Raw genomic sequence first — 20,545 nt, forward strand, 5'->3', positions numbered from 1 at the left:
AGAAATTTTGACCGGGGTGCCCAAACTTTTGCATGCCACTGTACCTCTGTTAGATTTCCCTTAGCCTCCTTTACTCCAAGGTAAACAAATGTAGCCAGGACAATGATCTCATTAGGGCTCCAATTCAGGTAACATTCTGGTGAATATGCGCTATTCTATTCAGCACAACTACATCTTTTCTATAATGCAGTAATGGTACCGTATTAAACTAATGTTTTGGGAAGTTGCAACACAACAGTAACTTTAATGAACAATGCCCAGGGGTTTAAAGGAAAACATGCCTGTGTCTCCTCTACTTCCCTGTGAACCTGCACTACAAGTTTCTTCTGTTTACCAACATTTGTCAGCACCCTGCTATTCACCGGAGAAGTCTTCGCACCACCATTGGAGTTCCCAGAATGCAATACCCGATGTTAACGGGGATTAAATTCCATCCGCTAAATTTCCCATCTAATCTATACAATAATGCAACTTCTGACAATCTTCCTCGCTATCCACCTCACCAACAACTTTGATGTCCTTGGTAACGTCGGAATGATGCTTTCTGCAAAGTCAGGGCTAGTGTCCAATGGACGTCACCTGTCCCATTAAACTGCGGTTCTTCGAGATTTTATTCTAGAGGTCGAATTCCGTTTTCTTTTCAGCATAGCTACAACTGCATTATTTTTTACGCCTTTTTCTTTTCTTCTGGTGTTGAGAGGGAGAAATAACAGCAAAGAAAAAGATGTTAAATTGGCAAAATGTGACTTACACAATTCTTCACTTTGGACCTAACGTTGCTGCTGCTATTAGCCTCTCCGTTGGCCTCAGTTTTCTGGAATACTAAACAGACGCACTTTCCCAAAAAAGAACGGAAGTTTATCTCAAAAAGGGAACTCTTTTCCTAGCTGCATTACAACGTTCATTGCTGCTTGCGAGATTACCGTGAGAAATCGACAAGTGCACTTGTTTCCAAGACAAGTGCCCGTATTCACAAACTCTGCTTCAGAAACGCTTTGCGGCGGTGGAGGGTAGTTTAAATAATGGGAGAATGATTATAGGTGCGAGTGAGTGAGGTGGATGTGTCGGGCCGCGGCCTCACCGGGCGGGCGGGCGGGCGGGCGGGCGTGCGGACCGGAAAGGGGCAGCCGCGGCCGCTGTGAGTCTGCGTCAACTCGGAGCTCGGGCTGCCTGGCGGGTGAAGGCGGCGCCCCGGCTGCCGCCTGACACCCCTGCGCTGTTCGGTTGAGGAAGTGAATTAACTTGTACCTGAAAGTCATATCTTGACGGCTACGTAGGCCGCCTGTCGGATAGACCATGTTTACAGCAAAACCTAAAAAGAAACACGCAACCAAAGGCCAGGGCGCAGCGGCAGCTAAACAGGTAAGTACGGGGAGACCGATGACTGTGTTTCAAACCGGGAGGGGTAGCTCATGGTGACATGTCTACCACAGACTCCCACTCTTAAGGGGTGGGTTTACTGCAGTTTGTTTGTGAAGCACGTGGTGTTAGAAACTCGTGACGTTTTGCAACAACCTCGGGCAAGTTCTACTAATTTTCCAACTAACTTTTAAGATCTTTCCAGTAGGTATTAATGATATCACAAATAAGTAATGTAGTGATACTCGAGATTGGCTCATGCCCAATATTCTTGTGGGCAGCTTTGTTAGAAGTATTGGGGAGGGTTTAAACTAATTTCGCAGAGGAGTGAGAACCGGAGTGAGGGGACTCAGGATAGGAAGGATGGTAAAAAAGTAACGATCATGTGCCGACAGACTGCCAGGAAGCGCAGGCAGGTGCTGGGACTTGTAGGCAACATGCTGAGTATCAAAATGTTAGGAATGCAGAATCAGAAACGATAGCAAATGCTGTACTCAAGGTGTTGTCTCGAAATGTGTATTATATAAGGAATAAGGTGGATGATCTTGTTGCACTATTACAGATTTGCCAGGTATGATGTTGTGGCCATCACTGAATCGTGGCTGTAGATTGGTTGTAGTGCGGAGCTGAATGTCCAATGTTACACGTTATATTGCAGGGATAGGAAGGTAGTAGGCAGCGGGGGTGGTGTGGCTCTACTGGTAAAGAATGGTATCAAATTAGTAGAAGAATGTGACATAGGATCTGAAGGTGTTGAATCCTTGTGGATTGAGTTAAGAAACTGCAAGGGTAAAGGGACACTAATGCCAGTTATATACAGGCCTCCCAACAGTGGCTGGGAGGTGGACCACAGATTACCACAGGAAATAGAAAAAGCATGTAAAAAGGGTAATGTTATGTAAGTCCTGGAAGACTTCAACATGCAGCTCAATTGGGAAAATCAGGTTGGAAACGGATCTCAAGAGAGTGAGTTTGTTGAATGCCTACAAGATGGCTTTTTAGAGCGGTTGGACATTGAGCCTACTAGGTGATCAGCTATACTGGATTGGGTGTTATGTAATGAAGGTGATTAGGGAGTTTAAGGTAAAAGAGCCCTTAGGAGCCAGTGATCACAATATGATTGAGTTCAACTTGAAATTTGATGGGGAGAAAGTCAAGTCTGATGTGGCAGTATTTCAGTGGAGTAAGTGAAATTACAGTGGTATGAGAGAGGAGTTGGTGGTCAAAGTAAACTGGAAGGAGCTTCTGTCAGGGATATCAACAGAGCATCAATGACATGCTTTTCAGGGAAAAATAAGGAGGATACAGGACATATGTAATCCAAAAATGAAGAAATACTCAAATGATAAAATATAACCATGGCTGACAAGGGAAGTCAAAGCTATTGTAAAAGCAAAAAAAAAAGGCGTACAACAAAGCACAAACTAGTGGGAAGATAGAGGATTGGGAAATTTTTGAAAACCTACAGACAGCAACAAAAAAAGACATTAGGGAAAAGATGAGATATGAAAGCAAGCTAGCAAATAATATCAAAGTGGATAGTAAAACTTTTTTCAATTATGTTAAAAATAGAAGAGGAATGAGAGTGGACACAGGACTGCTAGAAAATGAGGCAGGAGAAATAATAATGTGGGACAAGGAGATAGCTGATGAACTAAATGAACTATTTTGCATCAGTCTTCACTGTAGAAGACACGAGCAGTATGCCTGATGTTGTAGCGTGTGAAGGAAGAGAAGTGGGTGCAGTTACTGTTACAAGAGAGAAGGTGCTCAAAAAGCTGAAAGACCTAAAGGTACATGTCACCCAGACCAGATGAACTGCACCCTAGGGTTCTGAAAGAGATAGCATTAGAGATTGTGGTGACAAGATAAATGACCTTTCAAAAATCATTGGACTCTGGCATAGTGCCAGAGGATTGGAAAATTGCAAATGTTACTCCACTCTTTAAGAAAGGAAGAAGGCAGCAGAAAGGAAATTATAGACCAGTTAGCCTGATATCAGTGGTTGGGAAAATGTTAGAGTCAAATGTTAAAGATGAGGTGATGGAGAACTTAGTGACAGGACAAGATAGTACAAAGTCAGCATGGTTTTTTCAGGGAAAATGCTGCCTGATGAACCTGTTGGAATTCTTTGAGGAATTTACTCGTAGGATAGATAAAGGGAATGCAGTGGATGTTGTATATTTGGGCTTTCAGAAGGTCTTTGTCAAGGTGCCACACATGAGGCTGCTTACCAAGTTAAGAGCCCATGGTATTACAGGAAAGTTACGAACATGGTTAGAGCATTGACAGATTGGTAGGAGGAAGTGAGTGGGAATAAAAGAATCCTTTTCTGGTTGGCTGCCAGTGACTAGTGTTGTTCTGCAGGGGTCGGTGTTGGGATCACTTCTTTTTAAGCTGTATATAAATGATTTAGATGATGGAATAGGTGGCTTTGTTGCCAAGTTTGTAGATGATATGAAGATTGGTAGAGGGGCAGGTAGTGTTGAAGAAATAGGTAGGATACAGAACGACATAGTCAGATTAGGAGAATGGGCAAGAAAGTGGCAAATGAAATACAATGTTGGAAAATGCATGGTCATTCATTTTGGTAGTAGAAATAAATGTGCTGACTATTTTCTAAATGGGGAGAAAATCCAGGAATCTGAGATGCAAAGGGACTTGGGAGTTCTTGTGCAGAACACCCTGAAGGTTAACTTGTAGGTTGAGTCGATGGTGAGGAAGGCAAATGCCATGTTAGCATTCATTTTAAGAGGCCTAGAATACAAGAGCAAGGATGTGATGCTGAAACTTTATAAGACACTGGTGAGGCCTCACCTTGAGTATCGTGAACAGTTTTGGGCCCCTCATCTTAGAAAAGATGTGCTGGTATTGGAGAGGGTCCAGAGGAGGTTCACAAGGAATGAAAGGGTAACATACAAAGAATATTTAATGGCTCTCTGGGTCTGTACTCACTGGAATTCAGGAGGATTGGGGGGGATCTCATTGAAACCTTTCGAATTTTGAAAGGTGTAGACAAAGTAGATATGGAAAAGATGTTTCCCATGGTGGGAGAGTCTAGGACAAGAGGGCACAGCCTCAGGATAGAGGGGCACCCTTTCAAAACGGAGATGCAGAGAAATTCCTTTAGCCAGAGGATGGTGAATTTGTGGAACTTGTTGCCACGTGCAGCTGTGGAGGCCAGGTCATTGGGTGTATTTAAGGCAGAGATTGAGAGGTTCTGCGCTGGATGTGGCATCAAGGGTTATGGGGAGAAGGTTGGGAACTGGGTTTGAGGAGGAGGAAAAAAAGGATCAGCCATGATTGAATGTTGGAGCAGACTGGATGGGCGGATGACCTAATTCTGCTCCTGTGTCTTCTGGTCTTATAGTTTTATGTCATTTCTTGTACACAAGTGCGAAGGAGAGAACAATATAATTGTTACTCCAGATCTAATGAAGCACAGAAAGATCTTGCAGATTAACCCTACTGTCAGAAGATAAATTTGATGCTTTTATGGTTGGAATGTTATTAACCCAGCTAGGAAAAAAATGCAGGCATTAGCAAATCGATCCATGAATACACTATATTTTAATCGAGTGATATGTGTGTTTGGCAGGGCTCCATTTAATTTCCCGTCATCGATTACCTGAGAGAAAGATTGTTCTTGGTGTGATATTACTGCTCGCTAGTGCCTGTTAGACTCCGTGTTTGTCAGCCTCAGCATTCTGGAATTCTCTATCGGCAGGATGAATGTACTCAACAAGTCATATGGAAGGCGGTGCTAAGATATATCCATGTTCTCCAGTATCAGTGATCCCAGATCACTAATAATACATATAGATTCAGACTGCAGCTGTCTTGATATTCTTTCTCAAACACACCCCTAGAAGTTCATATTTTTTACACCAGGGCCATTTTCCACAACAATATTTTTATTCTCTATTTGTATATTCTCAGCATGATTATGATTGTTTGGAACCATACTGATACTACTCAAACTCATTTCACTAAGGGGATTGGATTATGTTGACAGTTCATGTCCCAGTGAACTTAGTTTGAATGCAGCATCAATAAGGTATTTACAGTGCCTTGGAAAAGTATTCAGCCCTCACAACTACTTTCACATTTTACTGTCTCATTTTCTAAATTTAAAATATATTGAAGTAGGATGTTTTGAGTTAATCTACAAAGCATTGTGAATCATGTGCAAATGTTCCAAAACCTGTCAACAGTTTACTAAAAATTAGAAAACCAAAATTGTGATTCTGAAAAAATATTGATCCCCTTTGTAATTATGCTAACTTCCCTTAGGTGCAATGTAGTACCTTACCAACTCACCCAATTTGTTGATGCAGACAACTAGAGGATTATCTGAATAAAGATCCAACAGTGTGGTAGATTTTCAATAGACCAAACCAAAATGAGAACAAAAGAGCATTCATGGCAAGTCAGGTAAATGGTATAGAGAAGCACACATTGGGGAAGGCACTGAAAATATCTCAGAACTCAGTGCAGTCCATCAAGAAAAAGTGGAAAAATATGAAACTACAGTCATGCTGCCTAGGTCAGAATGCCCCCCCCCCCCAAAACTCAGTTGCTGGAGAAGAATGGCACTTAAAGGAGTGGCTGCTGTCATGCCAACTGTCACTATGAGTGAGCTGGAGATGAGGTTCATGGCTCCGCAATCTCTTAAGGCCTTGCACTTAAAGGATATTTACAGAAGTATGGCAAAGAAAAAGATCTCTTAATTAAATAAAAACATATCCTTTACTGAGAAAACTGAAGTGGAACTTATTGGCTTCAACACTAAGCAGTACGTGTGGCATAAGTCCAATATTGTGCATCAGTCCAGTAACACCACCCCACTAATTAGTTTAACATCTGTAGTTGGGAAAATACTTGAAGCTATCAAGAAATAGCAAGGCATCTGGAAAGAAATGGATCCATCATGCAGATGCAGAATGGATTCAGCAAAGGCAGGTCCTGTTTGACAAACGTACTGGAGTTCTTTGAGGATATAACGAGCACAGTCAATAGAGGGGAACAGATGAATGTTATTTACTTGGATATCCAGAAGGCATTCAATAAGGTCCACATAAAAGAGTTATCCATGATAAGGATGCATAGAGTTGGGGTAATACATTAGCATGGATAGAGGATTGGTTTACCAATAGAAAGTAGAGAGTTCTGATAGATGGGTGTTACTCTGGTTGGCAATCAGTGGCGAGTGGTGTGCAGCAGGGGTCATTGCTGGGCCCGCAACTGTTCACGATATACATTAACAATCTGGAAGAAGGGACCGAGTGTAGTGATTGTAAGTTTGCTGATGACACAAAATTGAGTGGAAAAGCAAATTGTGTGGAGGATGCGGAGATTCTGCGGAGAGTTATAGTTAGGTTAAGTGAATGGGCAAAGGTCTGGCAGATGGAGTACAATGTTGGTAAATGTGAGGTCATCCACTTTGGAAGGAAAAATGGAAGATCAGATTATTAGATAAACGGTAAAAGACTGCAGCACGTTGCTGTGCAGATGGACTTGGGAGTGCTTGTGTGTGAATCGCAAGAGGTTGGTTTGCAGGTGCAACAGGCTATCAAGTAGGCAAATGGAAGGTTGGCTTTCATTGCTAGAGGGATTGAATTTAAGAGCAAGGAGATTATGCTGCAACTGTACAGGATACTGGTGAGGCTGCACCTGGAGTACTGCGTGCAATTCTGGTCTCCATACTTGAGGAAGGACATACTGGCTTTGGAGGCAGTGCAGAGGAGGTTCAACAGGTTGATTCCTGAGATGAGGGGTTAGACAATGAGGAGAGATTGAGTCGCCTGGTACCATACTCACTGGAATTCAGAAGAACAAGAGTAGATCTTATAGAAACGTATAAAATTATGAAAGGGATAGATAAGATAGAGGCAGGAAAGTTGTTTCCACTGATAGGTGAGACTAGAACTAAGGGACATAGCCTCAAGAATTCTCTGCCCAATGAAGCAGTGGAGGCTACCTCAGTAAATATATTTAAGACATGGTTGGATAGATTTTTCATAGTCGGGGAATTAATGGTTATGAGGAAAAAGCAGGTAGGTGAAGATGAGTCCATGGACAGATCAGCCAAAATCTTATTGAATGGCGGAGCAGGCTTGATGGGCTGGATGGCCTACTCCATTTCTCATGTTCATATAGTGGAGGTAGCATCATACTGTAGGAACCCTCACAAAACGCTGGAGGAATGCAGCAGATCAGGCAGCATCTATGGCAATGAACAAACAGTTGATGTTTCGGGCCGGGACACTTCATTGGGACAGGTCAGGAAGGTGGAAGATGACAGAATGAAAAGGTGGGGGAGAGGAAGGAACCTGATAGGAGGGGAGAGTGGACCATAGGAGAAATGGAAGGAGGAGGGGACCCAAGGGGAGGTGTTAGGCAGGCGACAAGAGGTAAGGGGCCAGAGTGGGGCATACAGTAAGAGAGGAGGGGTGGGAAACAGTTTTTTACCAGAAGAAAAAAATTGATATTCATGCCACCAGGTTGGAGGCTACCCAGACAGAATAAAGGACGGCCTCATCATGGCTCAAGAGGAAGCCATGGACCTACATGTCTGAATGGGAATGGGACTCAGAATTAAAATGTTTGGCCACTGGAAGTCCTCCTTTTGACAGATGGAGTGGAGGTGCTTGATGAAGCAGTCTCCCAGTTTACAATGGATGTCACCAGTGTAGAGGAGGCTGCATTGGGAGCACTGGACACAATATCATGTTAAGGGATATTTTCTCAGCAGCAGGGATTGGAAATCTGGTCAGGATTGATGGGATAATGAATGCTGGTAAATCCAGAGAGATCCTGGATAAAAACCTGCAAGCCTCTGCCAGAAAGTTTAAACTGGGGAGGAAGTAATCTTTCAGCAGAACAGTGACCTAGAGCAACCATGGAGTGGCTTCAAATAAAGCAAGTTACTGTCCTTGAGTGGCCCCGCATCCTGACTTAACCCAATGAACATCTCAAGATTGCTGTCCACCACTGCTCTCCAGTAAACATGGCACAACTTGAACAATTTTGCAAATCTTGCTCCATCACATTGTGTAAAGCCAACTGAGACTTATCCAAAAAGACTACTGCTTGTAAAATCTGTGAGAGCTGGTTCAACTAAGTACTCAACAAAGGGAGATGAATTCTTCTGAACTGCTGACATTTCACTTTCTGAATTTTTAGTTCTTCATGCTTTATAATTTTCCCTTTATTTTGGTCTCTACTGTGAAAAAAGAAGCATGTGATTCACAAATAAAAACTCTCAGTTAAATTGATCAAAATCCCTGGTTGTAATGCTCATTTATGTGAACTGAGTACATTTACAAGGCACTGTACCACTTTTTTCTCAGTTCAGTCTGGTAAAGCAGCGTAGCAAAAGGGTGCAGATAATATTTCCAGTTAATATAGGTAACAATATTATAGCCAAAAATTATGTACATTTGGTGTCTCCTTGGTGGTTGATATCTAGGTAGTACTTTATCTTTTGGAATTGGGACATATTTTGATGGTATAAAGACTCTTGTGTCCCATCCTCATTCCAACTTGTTCATTAACTGAAATCCAGCTATGAAGTATTGCATGTAGATCTTGTTGCTCTCCAGGCACATCCTGTTTAGGGGTCTAGTTCATTCACAGGTATAAACCAATTTCTTTTTCTCATAAGCAAGTTGAAAAGCAAAATAAAGTAACCTCTCAGCAAAATCGGATAATGCAATGTAGAGAAAGGTCCTTCAGCCCATCTGGTCCATGACAACCAGGATGCCCATCTAAGCTAGGCTCGTTTGTCTGTTTAGCCCGTATCCCCATAAACTAAATCTTCCTTATCCATGTGCTTGTCCAATTGTATTTTACTCATTACAAATGTACCTGCCTTAGCCACTTCCTCTGGCAGCTCATTTCATAATTTCTGGGTGAAAAAGTAACCCCCGTTCCCATTAAATCTCTCCTTTCTCACCTTAAATCGGTGCCCTCTATTCTTTGATTTCATAGAAACATGGAAAACCTACAGCACAATACAGGCCCTTTTGGCCCACAAAGTCGAATAAACTCTGATTTCCCCAATTCAGAAAATCTTCAACCAATAGCCAACCAGTGTGCTATTCAGGAATGAGCTCCCCACCCACAATAGTGGAGTAGACAGTTGCTCAGTCAGCTTGGATCAGAAATAAGCGTTTGCTGGAATATTGCACACATGAATGATAAATATGTGTTCTGAAATATAGTTTTGAAAGGAAACTTAATTGGATGTGACTGTTCAACTACAACATGAAAGGCAGTTCATAACAGTCAATGGGAAAGAGAAAGCTTCCCAGTCAACTCCAAGATTCAACCATATTGCCCACTCTTGTCTCTGTTTTATTGACCCTGATGCCAAGTGCTGAAAAAAAGAATACAGACATAAAATGGTGATGATCCCAGTTGCAGCTTGTTGGTTTGATTAAACCTTGGGAAGAGCAAGGCCATGTTCTCTGGCAATTGGCTTCACCAGGCCTTCCTCCTTCAGGGACACGTACCTGATGGTACTGTGATAGTGGCATATGATGAGGCTGTGTGATGCCAAGAGATGGTGATTGCAAATTTTACACTTCCTCTCGGTTGTAGAAAAGAAGCTGATTATCATGTGTGAGATCTGTTTGTGCTGCTGAGTATGGTGCTGGTATTGCCCATGTTCCATTCTGCTAGAGTCTGAAAACTACCATGCAGCATGAAAACAGACCCTTCTGTCCATCTCATCCATACTGACCAAGATGCCCATCCAAACTAGCCCTGTTTGCCAGTGTTTGGCCATAACTTTCTATGCCTTTCGTATCCATGTACTTCAGTGTGCAAATCTACCACCCAATATGGGAGGGGGAATGTTGCCCCTCAAGTTCCTACTCAATCTTTCCTCTCTTACCTTATCCTATGCCTCTATTTCTTGATTTCCTGACCCTGGAAAAAAACATTCACCCTGTCTCTGCCCTTCAACATTTTATACTCTGCGATAAGTTCACCTTTCAGTGTGCCACGCTCTTAGGAAAAACATCCTGATGTTCAAATATCCAGAAAAAGGGAGGAAAAATATATTCAGTGTGGCATTCATCCCGACAACTGGATTTGGGTATAGTTGGTTCAAGGTGCGCACTAACCCTGAGTATGCAAACACCAAGTCTCACTGAGTGACGATGTTCTGTCTGCCCTGGTGTTGTTAGCATTTTACTGGCCATGGTTCAATTTAATATCGGAGAATGTGTACAGTATGCAACCTGAAATTCTTACTCTTTGCAGATATCCACAAGACAAGAAAAAACCCTAAATAATGAATGACTGAAACATCAGAACCCCAAAGCCCCCTCCCCCTGCCCCCACTTGCACCAGCTAAAGCACCGACCTTCCTTCTTCCCCACCATACAAGTTATACCAAAGTACCCAAAAAGACCTTGATCAAGTGTCCACCCCAACACTTCGGGTATCTGAGACAGGCTCTCTCATTCGCCAGGGAGAATCAGGTTGCTCCTGCAACAGAGAGTGGGAGAGCAGCAGCTCGCTGTCTTGATATTGCAATCTTCTGCATCCCTTCTCCAAGATCCCCGACAGCTCTCACTCACCATCAAAAAGAGAGAGCGACAGAGAGGATCACTTGTGTACAGGGGCTGCTTTCTGACAACACACCGATGAAATGGTCTGTGCCTTACCACTTGTCTTATATTTCTTTAAAATAACTGCCTGTGCAGAAGAGCAGCTTTTGAAGACCCTCTGTATAAGATCCTTCATGCAAACGTGGTAATGAATGAAGTATGTGTTTGGAACAAATTTTAGACTGGTTAACTAACTTTAATCTTGCTTTATAGTTCTTTAAGCCCAGAAACAGGATTGAACCACAAACTAAAAATAGAATAGAAACCAGAAATTAATAATTATAACAGTTTCATGTTTGTTGAATAGATCAGTCAGCTCATTATAAATTATATAAATTTGTATGGCCTTTTCATTGTGCAATTGTTTTGTAGCCAATTTGAAAAAAATAACATTCAAAGAATGTTTATGAAGCTAGAGTAATTTTTGAATATCCTTTGAATTTTAAGAATGAATCAGTTTGTGGAAATATTTAATACTTGTCGATTGCAACTTGTTAAACAGTCATGATTTTGATTATGTTTATCATTAACTGGATGAAGGTCTGCAGTTTTATACATAGAATATGACAATGTGGTGAGAAGAACCATGAATTTGTACTGTTTGCATATATTCAAAAAAGTTCCCTGTGCTAAATTTTAGTTTAATAGTCATCTTGTTAGTAACCTGATGAAACTGGTTCTTCACTGTTCTGTTTTTTAATGCAGCTTGGCCTGTTTGTGGACTTTTCATGTGAAGACATGCTTACTGAAGGAGATAGTAACGATGGCGATCTGGAAGCTGAGTTAGCTGCAATTACTGGAGTGAAGGCAGTCACAAAACCAAAATCCAAAGAAAAAAGTTAGTATTGTCTGGGTTTATTGGTTATGCTCTAACTTTATAAAGTTTGGTTTAAAAAGAAAAATGTAAATAAATAGCCCACATCATGGAAACTCTTAAAAATTTTTAAAGATCTATTTAATTTATGAGCATTTTAAGATGAAGGTTATTTGCCTATGGCTTGCCTTGAGTTTTCCTTACATGAAAGGCACATCACCCTGCTCTGTGGAGGGGTTATGTTCCTAGAAAACCATCAATATCATGATTTTCTGTAACATTGAATCCGTGTTGTAAATGGAGATGCATTCCAATGTGATGTTTATCTCTCAGCAAAGGTGACAAGATCTGTAACTGTTGGTTTATGGTGTTGGGGTGTGGGAGGACACATAAGAATTTTGCTTTAGAAACAGACAAGGCAAGTTCTTAAGTGGCCAGCAGCTGTGTATGGGGATAGAAAAAGAGACTACAGATGCTGGGCAACTTCAAGCCTTCAGTTTAACTAAATATAGGTAAGATAGAATCAGAATTGGGTCTATTATCTTTGACAAATATTGTGAAATTTATTGCTTTACAATAGAACTGATAACAAATAGCAGTGGTTGACTTGTCTGTGCATTTATGTTCCTGCTTCTCACATCATGGGCAGCACTGTGGAGGTGGGGGGGGGGGGGGTCTGTCTGGTAGTGATGTGAGCTTACCCCAGAGCAAATACTGAATTCCAATTGATTAATGCCGTGGTGATGTATCAATTACCACGACACCATTGCAGCTTAGAGCATTCTGGTGTTCGGAGTTCATTACCAGCGCTGTCTGTAGGGAATCTGTATATCCTCCCTGTGGTATGCGTGGGTGTTCCCTGGGTCCTCCAGTTTCCTCCCACAGTCCAATAACGTACAGGGTAAGTTAATTGGTCATTGATTAAGTCCTGTGTGAGTTTGAGATTATCTAAAGCGCTGCCTTTATCCTAATTTCCATTAAGTCCCATTCACCCAGCATCCTGGAACTAGTGACTCACTTCCAGTCAAATATAATCTCAATTTTTAAATTCTCACCTTAGTTTCCAAATCTCAATAAAGCTTCAACCCTCCCTACTCTCCACTCTGTACCCATGTAATTGAGGCCTAAATTTTGGAATTCTGTCATTAAGCTGTTCTTTTAGTACATCATCTTCTCCCTTTATGTTGTTCCTTAATATCTGCCTCTTTGACCAAGCATTTGTTTGTCTGCCTTAATATCATCTTTCATGGTTGAGATCACTCAACACTCCTAGAAAGCTCTCTGGGATGTTTTTGCTGCATTAAGTGTGCTATATAAAAGCTGTTGCTCTGTTCTCTGATACTTTGGTACAGTCTTTAATTTTATGGCAGCTTCTGGTTAGAAATCCAGAAGCAGATAATTTGTGGGGAAAAATGAGTGCTTTTTGATGCTTCTGCTACATTACTTCTTTGGTTAACTGCCTATTGATTAATTGAAATGATAATTGAAAGTTATAACCTTCAGCCACAGTGTATTAGCAGAGAACCATTGTCAGAATCAAAATCAGAATTAGCTTTATTATCACTGGCATGTGTCCTGAAATTTGTTAATTTAACAGCAGTTCAATGCAATACATAATATAGAAGAAGAAAAAGTAATAATAATAAGTAAATCAATTACAGTGTACGTATACAGAATAGATTAAAAATCATGCAAAAAATAAATAATATATATTTTTAAAAGTGTGGTAGTGTCCAAGGGTTTAATGTCCATTTAGGAATCAGATGGCAGAGGGGAAGAAGCTGTTCCTGAATTGCTGAGTGTGTGCTTCAGGCTTCCGTACCTCCTACCTGATCGTAACAGTGAGAAAAGGATGCTGAAGGTCTCCTTAATAATGAATGCTGCCTTTCTGAGACACCGGCCCTTGAAGATGTCCTGCATACTTTGTAGGCTAATACCCAAGATGGAGCCAACTAAATTTAGAACCCTCTGCAGCTTCTTTTGGAACAGAACAGTTGGAAGTGGGGGAAGTAAACATAGATGATAACAACAGAAGGCAGTGTCATCTAACCATTCTTCAGATGGAGAACAGGAACATGTCTGCCTTGTCTCATTATATTTGTCAATATTCTCAGTACCACTTCATAAAAGTCGCGGCATTGAACATTATTGCTTGACAAAATTCTTGGAATTACTTTATGATGTACTCGATTTAATTAATTGGTTACAAAATTCCAGTGTTGGTGAATGAGAAGTTCAGAAGAATCTTTGCATATTAGGAAAGATACTTGTGAATTGTACTTCCCACTGATAGATAATAAATGTTTTCTAATAAAGTTAGCACAGCTGAAACAATGTCACTGTAACCATACTTGTGGCATATTGTTGGGCAAAACTAGAACAGGAAACAAGTATGCATTACTCTTTCCTTTGTAAGATCAATGAAAGCGTGAGAAGTCTCTTCCTTTATTAACCTGTATACTTTTCTGGTAGTAATTTTAACTTCCTTCAGAAATGACATTGGTAAGGCTGTCACATTAGTCACACTGGAGCTTTTTTTTTGCCTTCTCTCAGGCTGGGTGTCGTGGAATGAGGGTGGCCGGTGCATGTCTGAAATCAGATAAACACAGGAAATACCCTTTGGCAAAAAGTGAAGGAGAGCTGTGATGCACCATCAATAACTCACACTGAGACGAAAGGCGAGATATCGGCTTTTATTGACTGGAAGAAGGAACCAGGAGTGAGTGTCTATCATACAATGTCTTGGAGACTGAGGCCGAGCGTCAGGCCGCAGATCTCCTTTATACAGGGGCCTGTGGGAGGAGCCACAGGAGCAGTCAGCAGGGGCTTGTCCCGACAGGCACATAGTTCACCACATTCACCCCCCCTTCGTTTGAAAAAGTCCTCATGTGGCGAAGTTTCTTACAAGTCAAGTCTATCAGGTGGTCGAATCTGTCGCTGCGATCTACGTAGCACCGGCTGTGACCGCATAGATGCCGGCAACATCGGTGATTGCACAGGGGACGGGGGTTGCGCGTGTTCCTGCCCACTAGGCGCCGGTAATCCCTCATGCATGTGTGAGGCGCCTGGTATAAATGCGTACGAAACGCCCAGTATACAAGTGTCGTGAGGAGTCTGTGTAGGGCCTGGTGAGCACGGTGTCAACTCTGGTGCAGGGTTCATAGTTACCGGAGAGCCTTCAGGGTAGTGGTCTGCTGCACCTGCGGGTGCCAGGTCGCGGATGGAGACCGTGTCCTCCCGCCCATCAGGTAAGACCACGTAAGCATACTGGGGGTTCGCATGTAGAAGGTGAACCCTCTCCACCAGCGGGGAGTATTTATTGCTCCTCACATGTTTCCGGAGCAGCACTGGCCCCGGGGACGTCAGCCAAACTGGTAGGGTGGTCCCAGTGACAGACTTCCTGGGAAAAGAGAATAGGCGTTCGTGAGGGGTGGCATTGGTGGACGTACATAACAGAGAGTGGATAGAGTGCAGTGCCTCAGGGAGGACCTCCTGCCATTGAGAGACCGGCAACCCTTTTGACTTAAGGGCTAAAAGTGTGGCCTTCCACACTGTGGCATTCTCCCGCTCCACCTGGCCATTACCCCGGGGATTATAACTCGTGGTCCGACTGGTAGCAATGCCCCTAGCTAGCAAGTACTGGCGCAGCTCCTCACTCATAAAGGAGGACCCTCTGTCACTGTGGATATAGCAGGGATACCCGAACAGAGTGAAGAGCTGGCGCAGGGCTTTTATGACGGACGTGGCAGTGGTGTCGGGGCAGGGGATGGCAAAGGGGAACCGTGAGAACTCGTCGATAACACTGAGAAAATAGACATTGCGGTCAGTGGAGGGAAGGGGGCCCTTAAAGTCAACACTCAGGCGTTCAAAAGGGCGGGTGGCCTTGACAAGTTGTGCCGTGTCAGGACGGTAGAAGTGCGGTTTGCACTCGGCGCAAATTTGGCAGTCCTTGGTCATCGTCCTGATGTCCTCCAGGGAGTATGGCAGGTTCCGAGCTTTCACAAAATGGTAAAGTCGGGTGACCCCCGGATGGCAAAGTTGTGCATGAAGGGCGTACAGCTGTTCCCCGGGATAGGGCATCAGGGGGCTCATTGAGTCTGCCAGGCCGGTACAGGATATCATAGGTGTAGGTGGAGAGTTCTATCCTCCACCGCAAAATCTTATCATTTTTGATCTTGCCCCGCTGTTGGTTGCTGAACAGGAACGCAACCGAGCGCTGGTCGGTCAGCACGGTGAACCTTTTGCCAGCAAGATAGTGCCTCCAGTGCCTAACAGCCTCCACTATGGCCTGGGCTTCTTTCTCCACCGCGGAGTGCCGAATTTCGGAGCCTTGGAGGGTGCGAGAAAAGAATGCTACTGGTCTGCCTTCCTGATTGAGGGTAGCAGCCAGAGCGAAATCGGAGGCATCACACTCCACTTGGAAGGGAGCGGTCTCGTCCACTGCATGCATCGTAGCTTCGGCAATGTCCGCTTTAATGCAGTTGAAGGCCGCACAGGCCTCAGCAGAGAGGGGAAACGAGGTAGACTTGACCAGGGGGCGAGCCTTGTCTGCGTAATGGGGGACCCATTGGGCGTAATAGGAAAAAAAAACCCAGGCACCGTCTGAGGGCCTTGAGAGTGGTGGGAAGAGGGAGCTCTAACAGGGGGCGCATACGTTCGGGATCAGGGCCAATAACCCCGTTTTCCACGACATACCCAAGTATAGCAAGGCGGGTGGTACCAACACACACTTGTCCCTGTTATAAGTAAGGTTCAGAGCTGCGGCCACTTGGAGAAATCGTTGGAGGTTGGCGTCGTGATCTGGCCTGTTGTGACCACAGATGGTGATGTTATCCAGATAGGGAAATGTGGCCTGCAGTTGGTACTGGTCCACCATCCGGTCCATTTCCCTCTGGAAGACAGAGACACCATTCGTGACACCGAAAGGGACGCGCAGGAAGTGATAGAGCCTGCCGCCCGCCTCGAAGGCGGTGTCGGGGCGGTCCTCTGGGCAGATGGGGAGCTGGTGATAAGCGGATTTCAGATCTATTGTCGAGTACACCTTATACTGAGCAATCTGGTTGACCATATCCGCGATGCGGGGTAGGGGGTATGCGTCAAGCTGCGTAAACCTATTGATGGTTTGACTATAGTCCACCACCATCCTATCTTTCTGCCCAGTCTGAACAACAACTACCTGGGCCCTCCAAGGGCTTGAGCTTGGCTCAATGATCCCCTCCCTGAGCAGCCGCTGTACCTCTGACTGAATGAAGGCCCTGTCCCCCGCGCTGTACCTCCTGCTTTTGGTTGCCACAGGTTTACAGTCGGGGGTCAGGTTGGCGAACAACGGTGGGGGAGGGACCTTGAGAGTGGAGAGGCTGCAAGTGTCGGTAGCGCAGCTGTCGGCCTGGTGCTGGATGGGATGTGTGTGCCCGTGTGTGTGTGTGGTCAGTAGCGGGGTATGTGAAGAAGTCCCACAAAACTGAGGATTCCGGACAGTGAGTGGTGGGAGGGGCCCGTCATATACCATAGTCACACTTTCGAGATGGCTCTGGAAGTCCAGCCCCAATAGCACAGGTGCGCACAGATTAGGCATGACCAGCAGCTCAAAGTCCCGATATTCTGTGCCTTGCACCACCAATGTTGCTACACAACCCGCCCGGATGTCTGTGGACTGCGACCCAGAGGCCAAATGGAACCTCCGACTTACCGGCCGCGATGTGAGTCCGCAGCGTTGAACTGTGTCCGGGTGAATAAAACTCCCAGTGCTGCCCGTGTCAAACAGGCATCCAGTCCAGTGCCCCTCCACCTGGATGTCCATCATGGACCTTGCAAGCTGATGTGGGGCGCTTTGGTCGAGGGTCACGGTGGCCAGAGTTGAATCGCTGTCGGGGTACCCGGTCAGCATTGGAGGGTCGGGGGCGGGGCGTGCTGACGTCGACAAAGATGGCCGCTCACATCCGGGGTACCCGGTCAGCATCCGAGGGTCGGGGGCGGGGTGTGCTGACGTCGACAAAGATGGCCGCCCACATCCGGGCATGCAAGATGGCGGCCCCCACGTTTCACCCGCAGCGCTGCACTCCGCTCGAGGTTGAGACTTACAGACCTTGGCGAAGTGGCCCTGCTTTCCGCAGCTGGAGCAGGTCGCTTCTCGCGCTGGACAGCGTTGTCGAGGATGTTTCTTTTGGCCACAGAAATAACACACGGGCTTCTGACGGGCCACAACCGTGGTCAGGGTTGGGGAGCTCGTGGAATCGCGACTGGCAGCGGCGAATTCGCTCCCGGGAACTGGCGGTGGCGGGGTCTGAGGAGTCCATGGAACCGGCGGGGAATCGCGCAACTGGACAGCGTCGGCGTTATGCAGCGCAGCTTCGAGAGCATTGGCCTTCTCCATCGCCGAGCTTAAGGTAAGGTCTGAGTTTTCCAGCAGCCGCTGGCGCATGTACACTGACCTCAGTCCCGTCACAAAAGCGTCTCGCACCAGCAGCTCTGCATGCTGTTCCGCCGTGAGCGTCTTGCAGTCGCAAGGTCGGACGAGTGTCTGTAGTGCTTGGAGAAACTCAGCGCACGATTCGCCAGGCCGCTGTTGCCGGGTAGCTAAACGATGTCTTGCGTAGACGGTGTTCACCGGCCACAGGTACTGTCTTTTGAGGGCGTCCAGTGCCCCATCGTAGGTCGGCAGGTCCCGGATAATGGAGTAAACTTTGGAGGAGACCCTCGAGAGTAGGATTCTGTGCATAATGGCGGGTTCAGTCGCACGAAGCTCCGCTAAGTACGATTGGAAGCATGCAAGCCAGTGTTCAAAAGCGAGAGCTGCGTCAGGGTCTTGAGGGTCCAAATCCAACCGGTCCGGATGCAAAACGGGTTCCATGTTTTAAAACTTCCAGTCAATAAAATTGATGCACCATCAATAACTCACACTGAGACGAAAGGCGAGATATCGGCTTTTATTGACTGGAAGAAGGAACCAGGAGTGAGTGTCTATCATACAATGTCTTGGAGACTGAGGCCGAGCGTCAGGCCGCAGATCTCCTTTATACAGGAGCCTGTGGGAGGAGCCACAGGAGCAGTCAGCAGGGGCGTGTCCCGACAGGCACATAGTTCACCACAAGCTGGTGAAGAGGAAGAAGTGATCGTCTTCCAGTAATTGTGTAAAGGTTCTTCTATCAGATCCAAGATGGATGCAAATCATTTTGACTCATTCATGTCAGCTCTTGATTAGAAGATACTGATAAAGTTAATAGATCTGCATTTGACTGCTAAAAAAGAAATTATCATTTCAAAGAACTGATCACAGCCTCTTTTCCTAGAAAATGTCTGAAGTCTGTGAAGTGGCCAAGTTATACAGTATATAGTGTTATAAATAAGAAAATGTTTGTCTGAACCATTTTTATTGCTATCGGAAGATCCTGTTGTTCATTGGTAATATAAAATACTGCAAGTCTGGTTCCTTGGTAGCTGAGGGAGCTGTGTGGTTTGTGGCTTCTATGTTGCATTCAGCATCACCTGTTACAGCCACCCAGGGGAGGAGGTGCCAGAAGCACTAGGAGAGAACAGGGGTGCAGTGGGCGTGCTCTAGTCTGTGCTGGCTGGAGGCTGGCCCCTCCCATCGGTTCTGCTCTCCAGTGTTCGGAACCCTGGAGGACGAGCAAGATTGCCTTGGCTTGCAGCTGACAAAGAACAAGACAAGCTGATTTGCCTTCGTCTGCAGATGAACATCTCAATCGGCACAATTGTACCACAAGACTGTGTGCTCAGCCCTCTCCGCTTCTCGTTTCGCACTAAACCACTGTGTGGCTAAGCACAGCTCTAATGCCCTACTCGAGTCTGCTGATGACACCATTGTGGGAGATTAAGAATCTGGCTGAGTGGTGTCAGAACAACAGCCTCTCACTCAATGTCAGCAAGACCAAGGAACTGATTGTAGACTTTAGGAGAGGGAAACCAGAGGTCCATGAGCCAGTCCTCATCGGAGGATCAGAGGTGGAGAGGGTCAACAACTTTATGTTCCTAAGTGGTGGTATTTTGGAGTACCTGTCTTGGGCCCTGGGCAGTTGTGAGGAAAGCACGGCAGCACCTCAGAATCAGGTTTAGTATCACAAGCATATGTTCTGAAATCTGTTAACTCTACATCAGCAGTACAATGAAATATATGATAGATAAATGTAGAAAAAAAAGCAGGTTACATTACGTATAAGATTGGCATCTGTCTGCCTTGAAGGACAATGGGCGATGATGATCATCATTACCAACCAGGGCGGAAAGTATGGAAATCCTGAGATGTCCAGTCATCAAGATCCCCTTCTCAACCTCACCAGTGTAGTCCAAAGGAAAGCTTATGAAGCAATATGTTGGCACCAGCTTGGCTGCTGAGCTGCTGGAAGGATGTTCAATGACGTCCAGCCACCTTAGTGGCTCCACTCTGGATTTGCTGTCTGGATTTACTCCCGTAGCCTTCGTCTCTCCCGAGGCTGCCCACAAGGTAGTGGGGCTACTTACTCATTGTTGGGGATTTGGTTCACGAGCACCAGGGCACGTCCGGATGTGGTGCTACATGTGCAGGGGCCAGACCTCCTCCCTGTCCTCTGTAGTTCAGCCTGAGTCTGAATGGAGTTCAGTTTCCATGTATTGCCAGTGAGGAGGCACTACATGAGGGTGGTTGTTGGAGAGGCTACGTACTGGCAGGGAGTGACTTACATATTCAGCTCTTTTTGCAAGATTGCTAACTAGCGATGAAAGCTGAAAGTGAGAGTGTCAAGCACTGGCCACTATA

At 45.0% G+C, this 20,545-nt stretch overlaps 1 protein-coding gene across 3 annotated transcripts in view; it reads left to right on the forward strand.

The window, feature by feature from the left end:
- The first annotated feature begins 1,151 nt into the window (after nt 1-1,151).
- Nucleotides 1,152-20,545, forward strand: part of LOC132401903 (coiled-coil and C2 domain-containing protein 1B-like) — a 94,756-nt gene continuing 75,362 nt past the window's right edge. Inside the window, exons 1-2 of one of the 3 annotated variants that reach the window (XM_059984244.1) lie at nt 1,152-1,362; nt 11,685-11,817. In XM_059984244.1, coding sequence (XP_059840227.1) covers nt 1,297-1,362; nt 11,685-11,817 — 199 coding nt within the window. In that variant the 5' untranslated portion in view covers nt 1,152-1,296. Of the gene's footprint in view, nt 1,363-1,384; nt 1,564-11,684; nt 11,818-20,545 lie in introns of those variants that run through there. The other 2 variants (XM_059984243.1, XM_059984245.1) reach the window with 2 other exon arrangements.

The sequence above is a fragment of the Hypanus sabinus genome, chromosome 11 (genome assembly GCF_030144855.1).
Source record: "Hypanus sabinus isolate sHypSab1 chromosome 11, sHypSab1.hap1, whole genome shotgun sequence".
Taxonomy (NCBI): domain Eukaryota; kingdom Metazoa; phylum Chordata; class Chondrichthyes; order Myliobatiformes; family Dasyatidae; genus Hypanus; species Hypanus sabinus.